The 22751-nt window shown below is 41.4% G+C and overlaps 1 protein-coding gene and 1 pseudogene across 4 annotated transcripts in view; both read left to right on the top strand.

Moving 5' to 3' along the window:
- Positions 1 to 22751, top strand: part of BAIAP2L1 (BAR/IMD domain containing adaptor protein 2 like 1) — an 87667-nt gene that overhangs the window by 16180 nt on the left and 48736 nt on the right. For all 4 annotated transcript variants that reach the window (XM_060032433.1, XM_060032434.1, XM_060032435.1 and 1 more), the window contains exons 2-3: positions 6811 to 6886; positions 11841 to 11927. In XM_060032433.1, the coding sequence (XP_059888416.1) occupies positions 6811 to 6886; positions 11841 to 11927 (163 nt within the window). The remainder of the gene's footprint in view (positions 1 to 6810; positions 6887 to 11840; positions 11928 to 22751) is intronic.
- On the top strand, positions 20385 to 20492 carry LOC132439047 (small nucleolar RNA U3; annotated as a pseudogene).

Below are 22751 nucleotides of genomic sequence, written 5' to 3' on the forward strand. Positions count from 1 at the left end.
AAATGATACAAATTGATACATAATACAGGTTGCTAGCTGGTAGCCTAGATAGATCATACAGACTAGGGGGCCAAAACATTGTTCACGTTTGACTGACAGGAAGCATTTTTGTGTATTTATATCTTCGAATATGAGTATTTTTGCTCTAGCTCAATATTTCAAACAAAAAACATCTTAGTTGTCTAACTTTCCTTTACTTGGCTTCTGCTCCCCATTCAAGATGGGTATGAAAAACATGGCTCTTCTGACCATCAGTTAGCCCACAAGCATCTGCCTTTTTACCAAATTTACTCGTCAGTACTTTCCCTAAAGGCAGGGGACATAATTACATACTGATGATGTTAGTCTAGGAACAGCAGCTTCCGACAACACATGCAAGAGGAAGTGAGATTTTTTACAAATGACTTCTATCTAGAAGTATTCTCAGTTAGCCCTTATGAACAGGTATTCTTGTCACATGAAATTAAAATGTGCCTTGATTAGTTTAAGCATTTGTGACATTGCTAGATTAATTTGTATGAGATTATTTAGAATAAAATATCGAAATTTTCAGAGACATACAGTACCTGAATCAAGTTATAAAAAACTCTGTATTAGAGATTCTTAAATCACTTTTAAAGTTTATTACAGTGTAAATATAACCCACACTTTTCAACTGAGAAAATTAAGCACTGAAATATCAAATAAGTTGTCCTTGGTCTTGTAGAGAACTGGAAAAAGAAATGGAAAGAGAAACTAATTCTTAGGAATTTAAAATCAGCTCAGTTTAACTAGCTAGCTAGTCATAATTGTATTTATGCTTCATAGTCTATAGTTTCATACTGGTAAAGGTAATAATTTTTCAATAATGAAAGAAAAATCTAAATGGTGAGAAAGTTAAAAACCATCGTAAGATTGTATAATTCGTTTTAAAATTATGATCTGTAACGGTACAGGAGGCAGAGGAAATGTATGAGATAAATGGACCAACTAGAAATCCGGTGGAAAGTGCCTGTAGGGTCCGAGTGGCCTGTTCCTCAGCAGTTTTGGAAATAGCTGAGCACTGATTCTCCAGTGCTGCGGAGCTCTTGTGATAGGACCAACCCTCTTCATTATGAGACACAGCACAGGTACAACAGTGATGTTGCCAGTCATCTTATTTTAGCCTAGATGGTCCATATTCTTCCCTGAATGAAGATGAAACTCATTCTGGTTCAAAGTGGTTTGCCACATTATCCTCCTTGCCAAGCAGTAACTGTTGGGATACATACTAAGCTTTTGTTATAGATGGTAACAAAATAGTGCTTCTTGGCCCGATAATGCCTTTTATAATTTATTTTGTTTCTGTACTTGGAATCTTAAACCTTTTATTCCTAGCGCCAAACTTAAAATGGATTTGTTCATTACTGCTGGTGATTCTCTCTACATTTGAGGCTCTATAAACAATTCAGGTCTTGCCAGGCCTTGACACAGCATGACCTTTGACCCAGCTGCTGCCCTCCCTCCAAAATGTAGGACCCATCCAATTCACAAGGACATGCACTGTAAAAATTTTATGGATTGTGGAATATGACAGCGCACTGCTTTTTTGTTCCTGGGTTTAAAAATAACATGTACTTCAGCTAAAATAACTAGATTAATGGCCAACAGCCAGTGTCGAAATGGATTTTCCACTGTTCAGAGAGGCCAGAATTTCCAGGGGAAACATTTCTGTAGCTAAACCTAAAATAAAGAATTGAAGTGTATGTTGAACTTACAAGCTTAAAAATTCTTATATTTTTTCTGAAGCTGATTGTAGTCTCATGTCTTAGTTGAACTTTTTTCCTGTTGAATCATTTGGATAGTGGTTTATGCTTGGTGTTAACTTTGGAAGTTCTCATTATTTCATTGTTTTTGAAATTTTAAGATGGGAGTTATATGTAAACATTTCAAGAATTATATCAAGAAATCAAATTATACTTTCCCATTATTTGAATACGCTGAACAAAGAATAATCTTAAGAAAAAACACAGATCTTAGCTTCTCTTTGTAACTGCTTATCTGCTAGAGGACGGAGCTTGCTCTGTTGATTTCCTTATACGTATTACCATCTAGACTCAGCCACGTGAGATTATTTTAAGAATTTTAAATGATGTTTTAAAAATAGTTTTATCTTTTTATTAGAACTTATATTCTTACCATCCAGACTTGGTGTTGTAAGATTATTTTGAGGATTGTAGATGAGGTATTTGAAAAATGGTTTTTTTTATTAGAAAGCAACCATTTTCTAATGAAGTTATTAGATTTTAAAAATTACTGAAATCTCGTACATTGCCGATGAGAATGTAAAATAGTGCAGCCAACTCTGGAAAAGAGTGTGACAGTTTCTTATGAAGTTAAATGTACACCTACCATGTGACGCAGCAGTTGAACTCCCAGGTGTTTATTCTAGAGATATGAACACTCATGTTCACACAAAAACCTGTACATGATTGTCCATATCAGGTTTATTTGTAATTGCCAAAAACTGGAAACAACCCAAATGGTCAACAGTTAAATGGATAAACTGTGATACATGCATTCTCTGGACCACTGATAGCAAAGAAAGGGAACAAACTTGATACGCCCAGCAACTGGGATGGTTCTTAAGGGCATTGTGCTGAGTGAAAAAGTAAATCTTAAAAGGTCACATACGGTGACCCACTTATATTACATCCTCACAATGACAAAACTATTGTGACTGAGATCAGCAGTTGCCAGGGCTTAGGATTGGTGGGGAGGGTGTGGCTGTAAAGGGGTGGCATCAGGGAGATCTTTGTGCTAATGGAACAGTTCTGTATAATAACTGTGGTGATGGTGACTGTTACACAAATCTATACGTGTGATAAGGTGTCATAGAAACAAAGCACACACCGTGCAGATTAGAGACATGAAAACTGGTAAATCCAAATAAGGTCTATAGTTTAATAGTGTTGTACCAATGTTGGTTTCCTGGTTTTGACGATGTACTGTGGCCATATAAGTTACCATTGGAGGAAGCATACATGGGAACTCTTTGTACAGTTTTTATAACTTCTTGTGACTCTTAAACTATTTCAAAATTAAAAGCTTAAAAACAAAACAACTTGAGGAAAGATAATAGAAATAGCAGCTGTGGCGACAGGTCCCCGTGATCAGGTACTGAGGCTGACCATCTTGCAGAGGGACTGGTGAGGGGTCAGCATCGGCTCTGGAGCTTCATGGCTACTGGTTGTGAATGAGGCTCAAACAGCTGACTGGCTCCAGGAAAACAAGCTGAGTGGACTTCCAGTTAAGCATGGCCTATTGACCTCAAGTCTTTTTCTTCTCTTCCTTTTGAGAATACATTAAAATGATGGCAAAGGAACTTAAAGAAAACGCCTGTAAATCCATAGTGTAGAGACCTGAAAAAGGAAATATCAGTTGACAAAAGGCCTAAAGAAATTTGGATTGTTAGAAATGGACGGAGGTGTGGTAAACTGCCTTAAGAGAACTGAAAGAAACTGCAGAGATGAGTACCAGTGAGAGCTGAGCCCTTCACCCCAGAGAACCCCCAAGGCTGGGGAACAGGCCCCACAGAAGGTAGAGATGGAGGGGACATGCAGGGCTAGAATAGGAGTTACACAGGTGGTTAAACTGCCAGGTCCCCTTTCCTGCCCCAGCCACCACTATTACAGCTGCTCCCTGGGCGTGGCAGCCTGGAGATTCAGTCTCAGGATGTGTTGAATCAGAGGCACTCTTGACTTGGAAACACCAGCTGAGGTACTGGAATTCAGGAAAAATCAGCACAGGAAACCTGTGGGATTCCCAACCCCCTTCCAGACCTGGGAAAGCTGACCACCTGGTGATTGCCCCTTCCCCCGCCCAGTGATAGGAAATTAGAAACTTCTCTGGAGAGACCCAGTGGCCCCTGGTTACCGTCACTTGGCCAGTTTCTTTACAGCTGACTTGCTGTCCAGTCACTCTGAATGAAGCCTACTGGTCAGTAGCCACCCTGTATGCACGCGCACACACTTCCAGCCAACATTTTAGGGCTTTTCTCCTAAATACAAACTGACAGTCAAGGATCACCAGACATTTGGGGAAAGCCTCCAACACAAAAGACAGTTGGATACCAAACAATGAGAAGAAATAACCAGACAGTATGGGGAACTGGCAGAAAATATCCCCCAAATTACAGTTTATTCAGATAAGAGATGATACTGCATCCGTAAAACAACAGGATGCTTTTAAAGATGAATAACCAAAAAAACCTGAAAGAGCCCAAATTAAAAATATGATATCAAAAGTTTGAAAAGCATCAGAGGAGTTAGAATGTACAGTTGAGGATATCTGTCAGAGACAGAACAAAAAGTGGAAAATCAGAGGAAAAGGGTAAGATGATTAGAGAATAAATCCAGGTCATATAAAATCCTCCTCAGAGTTCCAGAGAATGAAGAGGCAAAAATCAAAACAGGAACACTTTTCAGACCTGAAGGACATAATTTTCTCTATGGGTAGGGTCTGTTGAGTGCCCAGTAAAATAAATGAAAAAAGTACCCACACTGAGACAGACCACTGGGTAGTTTCAGAGCACAGGGATAAAGAGGGTTCCAGAGATAAACAAGCCCCCTCCCACCACCTGCCCCCCACCAAAAAAAAAAAGTCATATACAAATGACAGCTAACTTCTCAATAGCAAAACTGGATATTGAAGACTGGAGCAATATCTTTAAAATCCTAAGGGAAAATCACTTTCAACCTGTAATACACAGCCCAGCGAAATACCAGTTAAATGTCAAAGTAAAGATAATTTCAGACATGTGGGGACTCAAATTTACCTCCTGCGTCATTTCTTAGGTCACTCTTGGAGAATGATCTCCAGCAGATAGCAATAAATGAAGAAGGAGGGGGCTTCCCAGGTGGCGCAGTGGTTGAGAGTCCGCCTGCCGATGCAGGGGACACGGGTTTGTGCCCCGGTCCGGGAGGATCCCACGTGCTGCGGAGTGGCTGGGCCCGTGAGCCATGGCTGCTGAGCCTGCGCGTCTAGAGCCTGTGCTCCGCAATGGGAGAGGCCACAACAGTGAGAGGCCCGCGTACCGCAAAAAAAATAAAAATAAAAAAAATAAATGAAGAAGGAGGAAGATGTGGAATCCAGCTAATGAGACTGTCACACAGGGGACCAGAAAGGGACATGCAAGGGCAACAGTGTGGCAGGAACGGTCAGGCCAGACTAAGAGGACGGAGAGTCCTTGGAGGAAGTTCTGGGGGAAAAAATGGAATGGAAGATTAGCTGACAGCTTTGTACATTTGAAAAACAGTGATAGGCTCCTATGAGATCCGACGGAGCGTGTGGAAACATTTAAGGCAGATACATAGAAAAATCTAAGGCGGGGGTGGGAATGAGACAATTATTAATCCCAGGAGAAACAAAAAGTATATCAAGAAAGGAAGCATAATTCTTTTACATTCCTTGCATTGTAGTGACCAGTATTTACGAAGTCATAATAAACCTGGACTGTTGATTTACCAGGAAACTGTTATTTAATTATATAGGAGAGACTGAGAAAGGGAAAGTAGGGTTGTCTACCGTAGCAGAAATCCAGTACTTATTGTCCAAAATTGAGAAGCCAAGAATATTCATCAAAACTATGGCAGCAAATACAAAAGAGCACTTGCAAGCAAGCTGTTATGTGGGTGTAAGGCCAGGGGTGGGGAAGGGTTGGGGCAGGGGTTCTTTTTCACGATAAGCCTTTATACTGTCTAATAAAGTTATAGTCTTTTTCTACTAACTCATAATGGAGGACCTTTTTATCCCGAAGAGTAATGTGTCAAGTATCTGCCGCTTTGGATATTGTATGGTTTTTTATTCTTTTTGTTGCTTGGTCCTCTACAAACAAGGTACACATTTTGGGAGAGGGGTAAAGGGATCTGGCTGGTCTATCTGGAATGATTCATATTGTGAACCTTATGGTTTGTAGGTGTGACAGATGTACTGTCACCGTGTGTTCTGGGTCACGAAGCCAGAGACCCATAGGAATGATTTCTTGTCTGTACTTCAGATTTAGGGTAGCATTTTAAATTTAGGCCAATGTTCTAAATAGTTGCCTGTTTTATACTTGTCACAGCACTTCTATGTTTATGACCTTCTAGCGATATAGAAATGACGCTTTTAAAAATGAAAACCATGACATCTGCAGAGATAGAGCATCATGAAGTCCATAATGGGAAACCACGTCTCCCCCTCCACTGCTGTGAGCACAGGACCTACCGCACACTCCATGAATAATGAATGAACTGATGGCTGGGAAAAAAAATGCCAGTGACCACCTAGAAAGAAAGTTCTAGGCTGGCCTATGTCTTAGGGCCGTCAGCAACACCCACCCCCATCCCTTCCCCAGTAATTAGGCAGAGCAAAAACAACATCTCTTGGAAATTCCCGTTCTACTGATAGCCAAAACACTGCCCATATAATTAAGTTCCTATCATGCGCCCCTGTTTCTTAGCACTATCATGACAGCCATTAACTTACCTAAACCCAAAAGGGAGCATCAGCTTCTGGACTCATGGCCCCCACAGGGTGTACTTTGTAGAGATGGAATGTCTGCTACCTGCTTCATTTACAGTAAATTCTAGGCAGCTCCTGGGCAGGCAGGGAACTGCCAGGGTCACATGCACCTCACTACTCCATCAGTTAGGATGGAAGTGCTCTTCACCACTTTCAAATCATGACTTTGTGGACGGTACCATCAGGCACACGTGTGGATCCTAGGCTATGTAGTGACACCATCTAAAGATTGCTTGATCTGCTGTTCGCTTATTTTATTAATTTATTTTTTGTTTGTTTGTTTGTCAGAATGTTATGGAACAGTTCAATCCTGGGCTACGAAATTTAATAAACCTAGGAAAAAATTACGAAAAAGCTGTTAATGGTAAGTCTGTTTTCTAAATTTATAAATATAGAATGCATATGAAAGCCATTCATTAAATATTTTACTTAATTATTTTTAAATGCTACTGAATTTTTAAAATATCTTTAAATTGGTAGAAACCCTTTATAATTAATCTGTAGAACTTTGCAATGATAGGATATTAGTATACTTGAAATGAGTAAGTTGAATAATAGGCTACCAAAAGTGACATATCTTAAATATCAGATTTTGCTTTTTGACACTGCTTAATCTTTTATAGCATTGACATAAACATGTTTTCTACTTTTTACACCAAATTCTTTGTAAACTAATAACATATATAAAAAGTGTACTTAAAATTTTAAGATCCTGAAGCATAGGAATTATTCTCCTTTCTATTTATGTAGAAGAATTTCTTGTCTTTGGGTGTATCACTTATGATAGTAATATGAGAAATAAAATGTTTAGCCTGAATGGAAAGACATCTAAATTAAAGGTTGAACTTAGATTCTCATTTCAAAATGAGTGCTTAATTTAAAATGAACTCAGGCATTGGCTTTTGTCTCTCTGTGAACCAGAGTTGTTTGCTGGTTTGAACAGATTTCATCTGAGGAAGCCAATGTGCATCTACACATGCATTCCCCTCGCAAAAGGGGAACGTTATCAGTGATCACCTTGATGTGGACCATTTTTTTAAAGTCTTTATTGAATTTGTTACTGTATTGCATCTGTTTTATGTTTTGGTTTTCTGGCCCCGAGGCATGTGGGATCTTAGCTCCCCAACCAGGGATCGAACCCACACCCCCTGCATTGGAAGGTGAAGTCTTAACCACTGGACCGTCAGGGAAGTCCCTTATCAGTGATCACCTTGAAAACTCAAGATGCTAACAATCACCAAATTCTAACATGGTCAGAACAATTCTCCATATGTAGCAAGTGTCACCCCCAAAATATTCAGACCCCAGTTTCACCACCTACCCTGGTTCACTAAGACCAGCACGTAACATAAGTAGAAAATTTAGTTTCCAGCGGTTTGAGATTTGAAGAAAGCTTCAGACCAAGCTTTGTGTCTTTTTTTCCCCTCTTCTTTCTCTCTTTCACGATACCCCACCTTTGGCTGCTCCCTGATGATGTTTTGAAAATAAACCTGCGCCCTCACACCCTCAGTAAGCCTGCTCCAGGAAAGGGGAGGTGCTGGCAAGACTCAGGACTTTGGATTACGGACGAACTATCGTTTCAGTCACTGCAAAAGTAAACTGCTTATTGACTTCCTTCTGGATCTCTGTGCTCTTGGCCAGACGTGTTCAGTGTCAGGAAATGCAGCAGGCCTGAGATTTCCCTCCCTCTCCCTCTAGCCGTACCAGTGACTTCTATGGGTGCCCCCTCCCTCCTTCAAAGAACTGGAGCCTTGTTTTGGAAGCTGACTCTCTCCTGATGATTACCTAGTCACAAGACCACAAAGTCATCGCTTTATCCATCCCCGGGAAGGAAATCACTCTGACCTGCAGTGATTTTTTTCTTTCTAGCACGAGCTGCCTCTCTGAGGCAGAGTTTTACAAGGTGACGCAGTGAAGAGCCCACAGCTTAGCCTCCTGCTAACAGGGCTTCTCCCCAGCAGCCTCTACCACTTTAACACGTCCTGGGGCCTATTCTGCGTTTCATAATGTGTTCCAGGATTTCTGCAGGCCATCTGTTTTTGGCTGAAGCCATTGAGAAACTTCAATAAAATGTGTAAAGTCGTTGGTAAGAATCTGTAGTATAGTCGAGGATGCCAGATGTGCATTCAACAGTTAGATTATGGCCCAGCACAGCAGCACAGCTGATGAAGAGCATAGGCCGAGCAGCGGCACAGGAGTTTGAGAGGAGGCCGGTGGAGTATGGAGCAGGCAGAGGCCGTGTAGGAGCTGAGCCAGCTGACAGATGTTAGGTTTCAGTAGGCAGACGCTGCTTACTAGTGCTTCAGGCAGAAAAGACAGCATCCAAGCCGAGACCAGGGGTCCATGCTAGCATGGGTGAGAAGCTGTGAGGGAACAGTAGAACATAAGGTGGAATAAGGTCCTACTATGAATGCATTTGGATGCAGCATCTGTTACCTATTGCCGCATAACAAACTGCCTCTAAGCTTGGTGGCTTAAGACAACAATAGTTCATTATTTTCAGTCGTCCTGTAAAGGCTGTGCAGTTGTCTGTACCCCTGGGACTCTGCGGTTGCAGTGGACTGGGGCTGAGCTCACTTCCTCTCTCAGGCATAGCTGGCTGTCCCAAGAGTACAAGCCCCGTGGGAGTTATGCCTGCTCGTACCCCATTGGCCAAAGCAAGTCACATGACCGAACAGCCTGTCAGCATCCTAGACAATTATACCACCTGGGAATTCCGGGAGGTGTGATTCATTGAAGGCCATGACTGTAAAAATCTACGATGAACTCTGTGGAGTGTGACAGGCTTACCCTGTGGCCAGTGGGAGGCCATTGAAGGCTTTTGAGCAGAACTGTAACCTATTGAAATCATACTGATATTTTAAGGAAAGTTTTTCTGGTAGAAATGTGTAGTTTAGGTTGATGAAGTAGTTGATCAACCACTAAAAATTAATAAAGCTTCATTCCTTAAAACAGTAAGTGGTAGAAAATCTCTAATATATCCACAAAAGGGGACAGAATTATGAAAATATTAGTTTATTTTTCTGGATAAATTATAATTTTTAAGTTAATGCAGCTTTATCATAAAAGCAGGATATTTTACTAGACTAAGAAGGTTAAATAGTTTTAAACATAAGTTGGCAGTTAATGGAAAAATTTCAATGTGTGGATGCAAACCAAAAATTTTATTTAAGTGTTGTGTAATCCTGTATTACCATTCTCCCCCGTTAATTTGCTTTTTAGCTTATCAGCACCTTGCAATTTTAAATCTTCCCACTAAAATATTACATATATTAACTTGACAGTTTACTGGCTATAAACCTTGTTTTTCGGTGGAGTCATCTCTTTTTCAGTGCTAGCTGAGACCAAAGAGTCAAAAAGCACCATGATTTAGAACTGCCGGGGTTGTGTGCACTGCCTCTGCTTCGCCATTGACCTTGGGCATGTCCCAGAATATCTCTTCTGTGCTCCACTTCGTGAAACGGGGTGATAACATCATCACCCTATGTCTTAATGTAGTGTGGTAGATTAATTAATTTAAGTAATGATTTGGAAAGTTTACATAAATGCTATTTGTTACTGCTCTTTTTTATAATTACGCTTTACAGTTATCCTTAGTCTTATGAAACAATAGTATAGTAGAGCATTAGATTTCATGAACTTGTATATATATGTAGTAAAAGCTGTAAGTTTCATAATTTTTTTAATTCTACAAGACATGCAAAAATAGATTAATTTGCCTTGAAAATACTACTTTTTTTGGCCTGCAGTATCTTCAGCGGGACTTGGGCATTAATTCATTCTGTGACCTCCTCCCCCACCTTTTTAAAACTTGAAATACCTTTTAAAATTCATCTTTTAAAAACAATACCCATGGGCTTCCCTGGTGGTGCAGTGGTTGGGAGTCTGCCTGCCGATGCAGGGGACGCAGGTTCGTGCCCCGGTCCGGGAAGATCCCACATGCCGCGGAGCGGCTGGGCCCGTGAGCCGTGGCCGCTGAGCCTGCGCGTCCGGAGCTTGTGCTCCGCAGCGGGAGAGGCCATAACAGTGAGAGGTCCACGTACTGCAAAAAAATAAAAATAAAAAAATAAAAATAAAAACAATACCCGTTATAAACTGGTGTGGCCTCAGGTTTTCGTCTCAGTGAGAGGAAAGGAGCCTGAGAGGGGTTGCTTAGGGCTCTTTTATCTCCCAAATCCTGTGGTCTCCAAAGCTACCGGGCAAAGTGATGTCTGTGTATGAAGCTGGCCTTTGAGCAAGGTAAAATATTTTCTCCAAAGTCACACTAAGTAGGCTAGATCGTATTGAAAAGCTTGCTTGTTGTACACCTTCAGTATCCTGAAACCCAGCCTGTGTAAAGTGACAGAAGGAGTGGGTATTATCAGCTTCCATTAGTTTGTCCAATACTCACACTGTTAGGGCATTTTATAGATTCAAACCGTTTGTTTCAAAAAGGATAACTAACTTGTCCAAGAAGGTCATGTTGTTGGAAGTAACAGTAGAATTCAAACCCAGATTTGTCTTGCTCCTGACTCCCACCTACAACCTCCCTGCACCCTCCATAAAAGAAAAAGGAAAGGGGAAAAAAAAGGAAAAGAAAAACAAATCAGAAGCATATTTCTGTACCTTATAATGTAGTTTTCAGAATCAGTTTGAAAGGAGAAATGTGATTTTTAAGATAATTAGAATCCAGCTTGTATAGCAGTAAGAGTTTTCCTGTCTCTGCCAAAAAAGAGCAGAAAGAAAAGCAGAGCATTCAGTTATTTTTCAGGTAATTTCATTTTTTTTTTGAAATGATAATGTATTTCAGATTTCATAGATTTCTCTCCTGGCAACAAGTATGGTAGTTGCTTGTGTCTCAGAATATCTTTTTCAATAGAAAAAGTAAAAATGCCGTAGAAGGCCCAGGCGCCTAGACAAGCCCACACCAGCCCCTCTAGCTAACAGTATTGCAGACCTGTATTGCTGTAGAATGACCAGCTTGCTGCAGTGGATGTGTTCCAGCCCCAATTCTGTGTTAGGAACATATCCCCTCTGGAGCTGGCCTGAGGAGCAGGCAGAACCTTCTCCGGACCCCCAGCCTCTGCCGCTGCTGAAGGTTCCCCAGGGCTGGTCGGAGGCGAGGATCCCGTGAGGGCTTTCCGGTGGGTGGGGGGCCTGCAGGAGTGCAGTGGAGGGACCTCTGCCCCTGGCACAGCTCGCAAGCTCAAGCCCTGCCCCCTGAGAGCCACGCTTGCCTCAGCCGCGAGGGACTCCGGGGTGTTTGGAAGAAAACCTCTGTGTCGTTTCCTCCTTTCCATGTGTAAGTGATGATTGTGTGTGTCACCTTCCCTGTCTAGCTATGATTCTGGCGGGAAAAGCCTACTACGATGGAGTGGCCAAGATCGGTGAGATTGCCAGCGGGTCCCCTGTGTCGACAGAGCTGGGTGAGCTGACCGTCCGTTACATATACACCCAACTTGAGCGCGGTTCCGGAGCCTTTGTCGTGCGAGCCCTGATGAGAACATACAAAGTGGCCCGGATCCAGAATGGAAAAGAGGGCTAGCCCAGCACTCGGGTTTGTTCACCTCTGCGGTGATTGACTCCTCCGTGGTCTGTCCAAAGTGGAGGCTTAGTTAAGCGCAGGCCACTAGGAACTGGGCTTCTGCCTCTGAGGTTTGGGCCCTAGTTCCCTGCTGATCCCTGAAGCGTGAAGCCAGGGGAGCCTTGAGCCACATTTTTAACTGAAGGGGATGTGCACGCAGCCTCCGGCCTCTGGCAGAGCGTTTCCTGTGACTCACCTTGCAGAGAGTCCAGCCCCTTTACGTTCTGCTCTTGGCTATCGCTGCTTCCACAGTTGCTCTCGGTTGTGATTTTTCCGGTTTTGCTGGTATGAATCGATCCCCTGTGCACACGCGGAGGGCGAGGGCAGCCGCACCCTCGGCAGCACCAAGGCTTCTATTTACAGAGCCGGTTCACTGTACCATCTCCGAAGCGGGGAAAGGTGGATTTTTTTTTTTTAATAGTCCCACACATAACCATCATTTTAATAACTTGTTAAATATGTTTTACTTGACAGAGGGTAACATTTCAGAGTTTAAAATGTTTGTCAGAATTTGAAAGGTTCAGAAAACCAGAGGAAAGGATTAGTGAAGTGTGTGTTTTAAAGAAATGTGTGTTCCTCTCCAATTAAAACGTGGAAAGGGAAGCAGAGGGGCAAAGGCGCATATGTTTAAGGTTCAAATAATTCACACCATTCGTATGTTAAGTGTCTTGAGGGTTTTCAGGATTGCTTGGAAAACTCCTAACTGACCCATAAAAGCCAAGGAACAAATTCAAGGTGTGATGATGGTTCTGGGGTTGGGGGCTGGGCTGCTGCGTCTGCAGTGGATCTGGGCGCTCGTTAACATTCTCTGACAGCTTTTGTACCGGAAGAGTTCATAGTCTTGAAACCTGTAGGCAAAAGCTAAGCCTGAAGTGATGCTGGGTGATGAATAAGTCAGTACTGCGATACTGAATAGAATCAGTTACGAGTAGAAAATTTTCAAAGCGCTGACTTGTATTCTGTTGTTCTGGCAAGGTCTGAAGTATAGTAACTCTGTCCAAAGTGGATCAGTTTAATAAAATACACACTGTGTTATGTAGACAGAAGCAGACAGTAAAATTTAGGACATTTGAGGGATGATTGGGGTGATTATAGGGTTCCAAAAATAGAACTAAATTAAAAAGAAACAGCCTATTTGTGTCAGGCATCAGGGGAAAAAAAAGTATGACCCTTATGTTAAAACATACGGCGCTTTGACTCACCGTCATTCAGTTTGCCTTTTTAATGTTTTATGATTCTTGCCACTGTTTAAATAAGACTTCTGTTCCACACCTTATTTGATTCAGCTGTGAGTTCATAATGTTGAATCAGCTGTTTCCACAGCAACCGTGTTGTTATAAACACGAGCTTAAAATTTTGGTTTCAATAAGGAAAATATGTTGCTATGGTGCAGTTTCTTTCATGTGTTTGTATTTCATTCAGAGGGAATGGAAATTACTTGCTGCCATTTTTGTTCCAAGTTGTCCTTTTGCTTATATTCACTCTATCATGTAGTTAATTTCCTACTCATTTGCAGCCATTCCATGATAAAGTGCAATCCTAGTAGGAGTTGCTTTTGGAGGCCTAACATTTACTTCTTTTGATTTGCTTAGTTTTTTATTTTGTTGTTAAAGTTTAGACTAAAATACTACCCTATATCTGTTTAAATACCTGTATGGAAGAGCACTGGACAATTCATAGAAAAAAGAGAGACCTAAAATTGATTGTACCTTTCTTGTTTTTCAAGAAGATTTTCTGATCTAGTTACTGACATTTTGGTATTGGCCTTCATACTTTATTATGAAACTTATGTTACAAATTCCATTTGTTAAAAACTGAAGGGGTATTACATATGTGAAGATTATGAATCATTTCAAAATTTTCATTCCTGAAGAGTATTATCTCTGAAAAGCCTTTCTTTTCCCACGCCCCACCCCCGCAAAAAAAAATCCTATAGTTATACAATTTTCCGTTTAAAATTTTTGCTCTGGGAGGAAAATACCCTCTGGCTAAAAATATTTACTTAATTCATAGAAATTTGTGGTGAGGATTCAACTTGGAAAACTTGGCCAAATACATTATTAATGTAAATCAGGGTGGCAAAGCTAAGCATTTCAGTCTCTTCTCATTTTAGAGGAAAGAAAAGGTGTGTGTGTGTGGGTGTTGATTAGCCTTTTACTTTTTGTCTTCTGGGTCAGCCTCTGTTAGTAGCACAGGGCTGCAGCAGTACCATTTCTGACTTCTAGCTATGGGTGTTTTCATTTTGATATCCCTCTTTCGGCATCAGCTCACCCAGTACTGTGTGAATCATTTAAGATGCTCTTGCCCACGAGTAACAAAATACCCAACTAACAGTGGTGTAAGCAATAAGGATGTTTATTATCCCACATAAGAAGGCCAGGAACAGGGGGTTCTTGGTTAATCATTACTAAGGACTCTGGTTCTTTCTCTCTTTCTTTCTGTCCTAAAGCCCAGCTCCTCATGGTACCAGGGTGGCTGCCCTGCCATTGCTAGTCTCAGGCATCACACCCTCCCTCTTCCCACTATGTCCAGAAGCAGGAAGGAGCACGCTTTACAGAGGAGGAAACCTTTTCCCAGGAGCCCCAGCACACACCCTCTTGTTCTCTCTGGCCTGATTTGGATCACACGCCCATGACCCAGCAGCACTGTTCCCAGGCATGGTTGGCCAAGGGATACATCGAGGGGGAGAGGGCACAGCTGTTAGGAGGACACCCGATGGTGCCACCAGTCAGCCAGCTCTGGTTATCAGAGGTCTTGTTTCAATGCCTTTTAGTGAAAGGAAAGGACTTAACACGCGTTACTGCTTTAGCTGTGCTGTGAGCTGCAAAGTGCTGCTGCGTTTTGCTTGTGTCTCTGATTGGGATAGTGTTTTTCTCCCACATGGGTTGTGTGGTTTTACTATCGTGTGTGTACTTCACACTCTATTTATGATTGTTGTTTCTCCAGTAGACCACAGCCATCCTTCCCAGTCTATTCCTATTTGGGAAGTGGGACTCCCAAGCACAGAAGATGAATTAGGGATGTGGGGTAGTTTTTGTTTTTCTGTCCTTTTGCTTTTCTTCTCAAGCTTTTGGGTATCTTTTCATCACAAACTCTTGGGGCATCTTCCCTGCCTCCGCTTCTCTCTCCTTTCTTTCCTCCTCTCATCTTCCTCTCTGCTGACGTACCTGCACGGTCTCACAGCCTCTTTCATCACTGCCATATTTCTTTCCAGGCTTTTCTTCCGGTGAGTTTGTGCCTAAGAGCCAACATTGAGTGCTTGCTCTCCTCGGGCGCAGGACCCAGTGCCTGACAGGGCCTTTAGTTCAGCGTCTCATTTAGTCCTCAGAGCCGTCCTGCACAGATCTGGGTGCAGGCGCTTCCACTGTCTCCGTTTTCCACGTAAGACCCAGAGGTGAAGTGTGTGCCTGGGTCACACAGTTAGCAGGTGGTCCGACTTGAGGATCTGAGCTCTTCACCTCTGCACTTACTGCACTTCACTGAGGCGAAGGGAAAGGAAAGAGGCAGCCAATCACGGGTTGCTGAAGAGGAAGAAAACAGGAAGCCCACAACGGGGACCTTTTCAAGAAGGAGATGAGAGGGAATCGTTGGTGTCAGAGCAGCCGAAGACTGGGGAGGGGCTGGCAGGTGTGGTGATTGGAGCTCACTGGCCCCCTCAGAAATGGTGGCTTCACTAGGGTCCTGACCATAAACACCAGGTGTTACAGGGTTGAGGAAGATGGAACTAACAGAAGTTTTACTTACATGTGTATGCCTTCTTACACGTATTGCTTGACTTTTGTACAGCTGTGCTTCACATAGAAACTCAGGTCTCACTAAGTGCGTGCTGTGTGCCGGGTCCTTCGTGTGTTGCCTCATCTCATCCTCAGGAGCCTCGTGGATAGATGTTTCCTCTGAGGTCTGCAGAGTGGATGCTCACCCCGCGTTTCCCTGGGGAGGCTAGTAGACCATAGGGTAAACTTGGCAGTCACAGCCTTCTGCATGGTGGTGAGATAACCTCCATGGGCAACCACATTGGGTCCTGTGTCCTTAGCCATGTGCTCTGCAGCCAAGCAAGGCAGAGCAAGGGCTGTGGAGGTCGTGACCTCTGCGAGAGGATGGTAGGCGGCATTGGTGCTGCTTGGGAACGATCCTGTGACCCAGGACAGGGAGGCCAGGCCAGGTCTTATTTTCCCCTGAGACTGCCCAACACCTGAGAGATGCTCAGTAAAGCTTGTGTTGTTACAGTGCCGCTGTCAACTTACACCACCCTGGGCAACACGTCACCTTATGAGTGGTTGGCAGGACTAAGGGAGAGGACAGCAACACGTTCTGGGTTGTTTGAAGATGAAATGAGATAATGTGCCTTGTGTTTTCTAAAGTTTCACAGACCAGAAAGATGCCTCTCTGTTGCCGCTTCATATGTTCACAAGTATTTGAGAATTCAAAAATCAGTACCAATTTTTTTTCATTGACATTATTCTCTTCCATAAAGTAGGTGATACGTTTGTAAGAATATACATTTTTGCTTGATTATTCAAGAACAAATTATTTCAGTTCTTTCCATTGTATCTTCATTTTCTATTTCATTAATGTCTACTCTTACCCTTGTTTTCTTCCTTGTACTATCTTTGGGATTATTCTGCTGTTCTTTTTCTAATTTCTGAAATGATACATTTAACTCATTAATTTTAAATACAGGTAGGCCCACAAAGATGACCATACAAGTTAAAACCATGCAAAGCCATCTTAATAATCAATGGGGAAAATTATGATTGTCCTGTGACCTTTAAAAATGTTTGCCAGAAACATTAAAAACTCTCACTTTCAGTTATAAATGTGTAAGGAAATGGAAAAAATAAAACATATTTATTTAGTACACAGTACTTTAAAGCATTAGAAACACTGATAGTTAAAGCATTTTTATTTATTTGTAAAAAACTCGAGTCGTTTCAACAACTCTTGTCGCCTTCTTGTATAACTTAAGATACAATATGCTTTTGCAAATTGTCATGCTCCTTTTAAGCTTGGATCAGCTTCCAGCATTTTATCCTCGGTGATTTCAACGTTGTGAGATAGCCTTGAGAGTTCCTTTAATGTGAAGTTTTTTGGGCTGGTATCACTTTCTCGGAAACACCTTCATCCTTTTCACCACAACCGCTTTCCTCAATTATGTTGATGATTCTGGGCTTCACTCCATTCTTGTGGCTGTACATCCAGGGTTTCTCAAACAGTAGCAGTGTTGACGTTCCCACAGGCAGGTATTTCTTCTGTAACTCCATTTACAGTCATTGTTACCACTTTTAATGTCTTTGCTGTACTTCCTCTTTCAGTTATTCATATTTGTAACACATCACATGGGTTTGTTACTGGGAAACAGGGAGGCAACACACCTACACACTTTGCTGTCTGTGTGCTCTATCTGCAGTCCTTGCAGCAACACCACACTGTCTTAATTACTGTAACTTTATGATAAATCTTGATATCTAGTAGGAGATATCAAGTAAAGTAAGTAGACCTTATTCGAGATTGTCTTAGCTATTATAGGACTTCTGCATGTACACGTTCCTTAGAATCAGCTTGTCAAGTCTCACTAAAAAAAAAATAGCGGATTTTTGACTATAGATTGAATCTATAGATGAATTTAGAGAGAACTGACTCAATCTTCTAATCCATGAAGATGGTATATCCTTTTAATTACTTGAGACTTCTTTAATTTCTGTTAGCACCATTTTGTAGTTTTCATTGTAGAAGTCTTGCACATTTTTATACATGCATTTTTAGATACTTATGACATTTGTGTCCTATTGTAAATGGCGTTTTAAATTTTTTTATTTTCTTTTTTTATTCTGTTGAGATTTCAATTTGTCATTCTTTTTCATTACTATAAGTTCTATTTAGTTCTTTTGAAATCTGTGAATTTTTATCATTTTAATAGCTTTATTGAGATCTGATTAACATATAGTACAATTGCCCCGTTTAAAGCGTATAGTTCAGTGGTTTTTAGTATATTCACAAAGTTTTAAATTATCACCACAGTCAACTTTAGAACATTTTCCTCACTCCAGAAAGAAATCACATACCCATTAGCAGTCACCTCCCATTCACCCCCAACTCCAGTCGTATTTAACCATTAATATATTTTGTCTCCTATAGAGTTGGTTTTGCTGGACTTTTCACATAAATGGAATCATACAATATGTGATCTTTTGTCACTGGTTTCTTTCACTTAGCACAATGATTTCAAGGGTCATTCACATTGTAACATGTAGCAGTACTTCCTTTCTTTTTATGGATGGATAATATCCTATTGTATAGATATACCACATTTTGTTTATCTGTTTTATCAGTTGATAAGATATTTAGGTTGCTTCTACCTTTTAGCTATTAAAACATACTGCTGCTATGAACATTCATGTACAAATTTTGTGTGTACATATGTTTTTCTGTCTCTTGGGTATATACTTAGGAGTAGAATTGCTGGCTCATATGTTAACTCTAAATTTAACCCTTTGAGGAACTGCCAGAGTATTTTTCAAAGTGAATGCACCATTTTATATTCCCACCAGCAGTGTATGAGGGTTCCAACTTCTTTAAGTCCTTGCTAACACTTGTTATTGTCTGTCTTTTTGATTATAGCCATCCTAGTGAGTGTGAGGTACTACCTCATTTGAGTTTTGATTTACATTTCCCTAGTGGTTGATGTCGAGTATCTTCATGTTCTTACTGGTCATTGCATATCATCTTTGGAGAAATGTCTATTCAGATCCTTTGCCCATTTTTACTTGGGTTATTTGTCTTTTTATTATTGAGTTTGCCAATCAACTTTTAATAAAGTTTTGTTTTTCTCTTTTGATTCTTTTTATTATCAATGCAGTTTGAAGTTCTTTCTTTCTTTCTTTATTGGCTGCGTTGGGTCTTCATTGCTGTGCGTGGGCTTTCTCTAGTTGTGGCAAGTGGGGGCTACTCTTTGTTGTGGTATGCGGGCTTCTCATTGCAGTGGCTTCTCTTTGTTGCAGAGGATGGGCTCTAGGCACACAGGCTGCAGTAGTAGTGGCATGCGGGCTCAGTAGTTGTGGCTCACGGGCTCTAGAGCACAGGCTCAGTAGTTGTGGCACGTGGGCTTAGTTGCTCCGTGGCATGTGGGATCTTCCAGGTCCAGGGCTCGAACCCGTATCCCCTGCATTGGCAGGCATTCTTAACCAACGCACCACCAGGGAAGTCCCAGTTTGAAGTTCTTGACAGTCTAATTCTGCTGATGCTTTATTGTGCCTCTTGATTCTCATTCATGTGGAAATATTTCTGTATGGGTTTTATTGTCATCTCATTGTTCTCGTCCATGTTGGGGTCACCTATGGAGGTGTAAAAGTTTTGCCATTGGAAGTCACCAAGAAATGAAAAGTAGAAATGCCAAGCAATGGTGGAGCTTCTCTCATTTAAATATGTTTAATTCTTAGAAAATAAAAATAGTTGATGGAATATGACTTACCATTTGATAAAATTCTTGTAAAATATTTAGAATGTGCAAATGAAAATGCTCCTTTATTTTCTGTCATATCCATACTAACAAAGGTATTCTGCCAGTTTTGCAGGGAAAGTGACTCAGATTTTATGGAAAATATCTTTAAATGTCTAAAATTTGTAAGCTCTTCTAATTATCTAAAACTTAAATAATGGCAAGTTTTAATTTTCTATAAATAGGCTAGATACACATCCTTCTCCCAGGAGTCATTCCTAATGGTTTGCTCTTGAAAACAAAAGGTCCTTTATGAATAGAGTCTGTTCTCCTATTATAGAGACTATTGAGGAAATGTGTCATTGCTTTTTCTCAACTATAATTGAAAGTAATAGGAAAATTCTAATGATTCAAGAGAATTGCCAAATTTTAGTCATTTTTATGCTAAATGCGCTGAACCACTAGAAGATTACAGTAAGAATTAGCATATATTTTGAAGTAGCCTTCAAATTCGCTCTGTTAAAGCATCACCTTTTATCAGTTGTACCTTAACTGAGCAAACAAGAGCCAAGGGGCTGGTCAGCACCGATTTGAAACTAAAATTTTATTGGGCCACGGCCGTGCCCACTTGTTCATGTGTTGTCTGCAGCTACACTGGCAGAGCTAAGCGGTTGCAACAGAGGAGACCTGAACTGTTTACAACCCGGCCCCTTGCAGGCCCTTACTTGACAGCAGAAGGCCTTTAGGGTCATCCAGTTGCTTAAGCCACTCAGGACGGAGCCATCGTGTGAGGGATTTGATATCCTTTTCTCCAAAGAAAAAGCAGCTCCTTACCATCTGCGATCTAAGTGCTTGGGTTTAATTAAGACTATACTTTCCAGGATCATTCCTGTAGTCTGTTACTAAGTGCTTGGGTTTAACACACATTAACAGCATGATCCCAATAACCACAGCATGTAAGCAGCTCTGGGGCGACACCGCCTTGCCCTGTTGGGAGAAACAAACGAACAGACAAATGCAAAGCCAAAGACCAGAGCTCTGTAGTCAGGATTTGGCAAGTAAAATATTTTAATCCACTGTGTTTGTTAAATAGTAAGTCATATGAATAATAATTCATGTGACTCAGGTCGTCAGGGTGTGTACCTGTAGCTGTGCACATAAATCCTTATCACAGCGGCTGGGCCCGTGAGCCGTGGCTGCTGAGCCTGCGCGTCCGGAGCCTGTGCTCCGCAACGGGAGAGGCCGCAACAGAGAGACGCCTGCGTACCGCAAAAAAAAAAAAAGAGCAGAAAACAATACGTGAAAATTTTTTTAAATGTTATTCATTCAGAGAAATATCATAAATAGATTCCTAAGGTCTAGATAAAAGAAAAGAATTCATGCCAGAGTCAATGAGAGAGCTAAGTTGAGTCAAAGCAATTGTTGTTGACCAAAACCATTTATCTTTTAGTTGCAGGTGAGGCTCACTTTTTTTTTTTTTTTTTTTTTTTTTTGCGGTACGCAGGCCTCTCACTGTTGTGGCCTCTGCTGTTGCGGAGCACAGGCTCCGGACGCGCAGGCTCAGCGGCCATGGCTCACGGGCCCAGCCGCTCCGCGGCATGTGGGATCTTCCCGGACCGGGGCACAAACCCGTGTCCCCTGCATCGGCAGGCGGACTCTCAACCACTGCACCACCAGGGAAGCCCGAGGCTCACTTTAAAGAGATTAAAATCCTTTCCGCAAATATAGGAAACAGTTAGTAGGGAATTTATTTTATTTGGTTAGCATTGTACCTGACGTATGCATATTAACTCCTGTACTCATCGTGATAGCTCTCTGAAGTGTGGGTACTATTATTATTATTATTTTCCTTTTACAGATGAGGAAACTGGGGTTCAAAGAGAGTTAAATAACTTGCCAAAGTCACCCAGCTGGTTAACGGCTGGTTAATTTGAGCTCAGGTAGTCTGCCAGCTGTGTGGCCTGTTACGCTGATTTAATTTTCTACATGTCGAAGAGATGGGCTTTTTCTGATGTGATTTATTTTATGGCAGTCAGATTGTCCTGCCCATTATAGTTCAGCAGATAAAAGGTTGTGTTAAATAGTGAACCATCATATAGTCTGAAACTGATTCATCATGTGAGTATGATTCTGTATTTTGTGTTTTTATCAGATATAATCAAGAGTTTGTATTTTGTATTAGGAGCATTTATTACATGACCATTTATTCCAACTTTGCAAATGACTTGCCATTTCAGTTTTCAGGTGGCATCTTGTTGGGAGCAAAAAAAGATCTAACTGTAGAGAAAGATAGGCTTATAATTTATAAATGTATAATTTATAACATCTATATAAGCACATACCATGTAAGTCCATATATCATCTAGGCATATTGGTATAAGTATATATAAATTTCTAAAACTGAGAGGATGTTCTGTGTTGTAAATTGTACCTCCCTACAGAAGTTATTATAAGAAAAGCATTCCTTCTTCCAGCTTTGAAGTAACCATATGTGCAGATGATGTATTATAATTAGTAAAAACTACAGGTATAAAAGCTAAGATGTCAAATCAAGATGAGTCATTTTAACATTTAATGCTTCCTGACGGCATGATGGGCACATCCTGAATGTCAGTCTGAATGTCATTACCTATTTTTCAATGCACTTTATGATACTTGCCCGTTCTCTTAAATCTTTGAATTTTAAAGTGTGTGAAGGGAAAATTATCTTGTTTAAACCCAGTTTTCACAATTATTTAAATTGGTCTTTTTCTCCTCAAAGGATATCATGTGTCCTGTCAACTCTGGATGGGGAGAGGTTAGGACTCCTTATTCTCAGGCTCTCAGCTGTGGCCAAAGAACAGCGGTCAGGGGGCCGCAGCAACTGTCCAGGTCTCCACGAGGCAGGGGCCTGAGGGCTCTGCCTCGTGACCGCTTCTTTCGTCATTCACATCAGTCACGAGAGCCCCCGCATCCTCTCACAAATGCCCGCGGGTGTCTTACTCTATTCATGGCACTATGCTGGGCTTGAAATCAGGAGTCAAACAAAAACACAAAGTTCTAACACACAAATAGGGGAAGGGACTTCACAGCAAGAAAGAGTGGCTCTGGTCAGAAGCACCAGACACAGCAAAGGGTATGGCCCCTGCAGTAGGTTGAGGGGGGAGGACAACGAAGTTAAAGGGAGAGGGACACGGTGGAGACAGGTGTAGTTAGAATCGTGGTGCGGGTGAGGCCTGCCTTGACCCTGCC

The sequence above is a fragment of the Delphinus delphis genome, chromosome 15 (assembly GCF_949987515.2).
Source record: "Delphinus delphis chromosome 15, mDelDel1.2, whole genome shotgun sequence".
Lineage (NCBI taxonomy): Eukaryota > Metazoa > Chordata > Mammalia > Artiodactyla > Delphinidae > Delphinus > Delphinus delphis.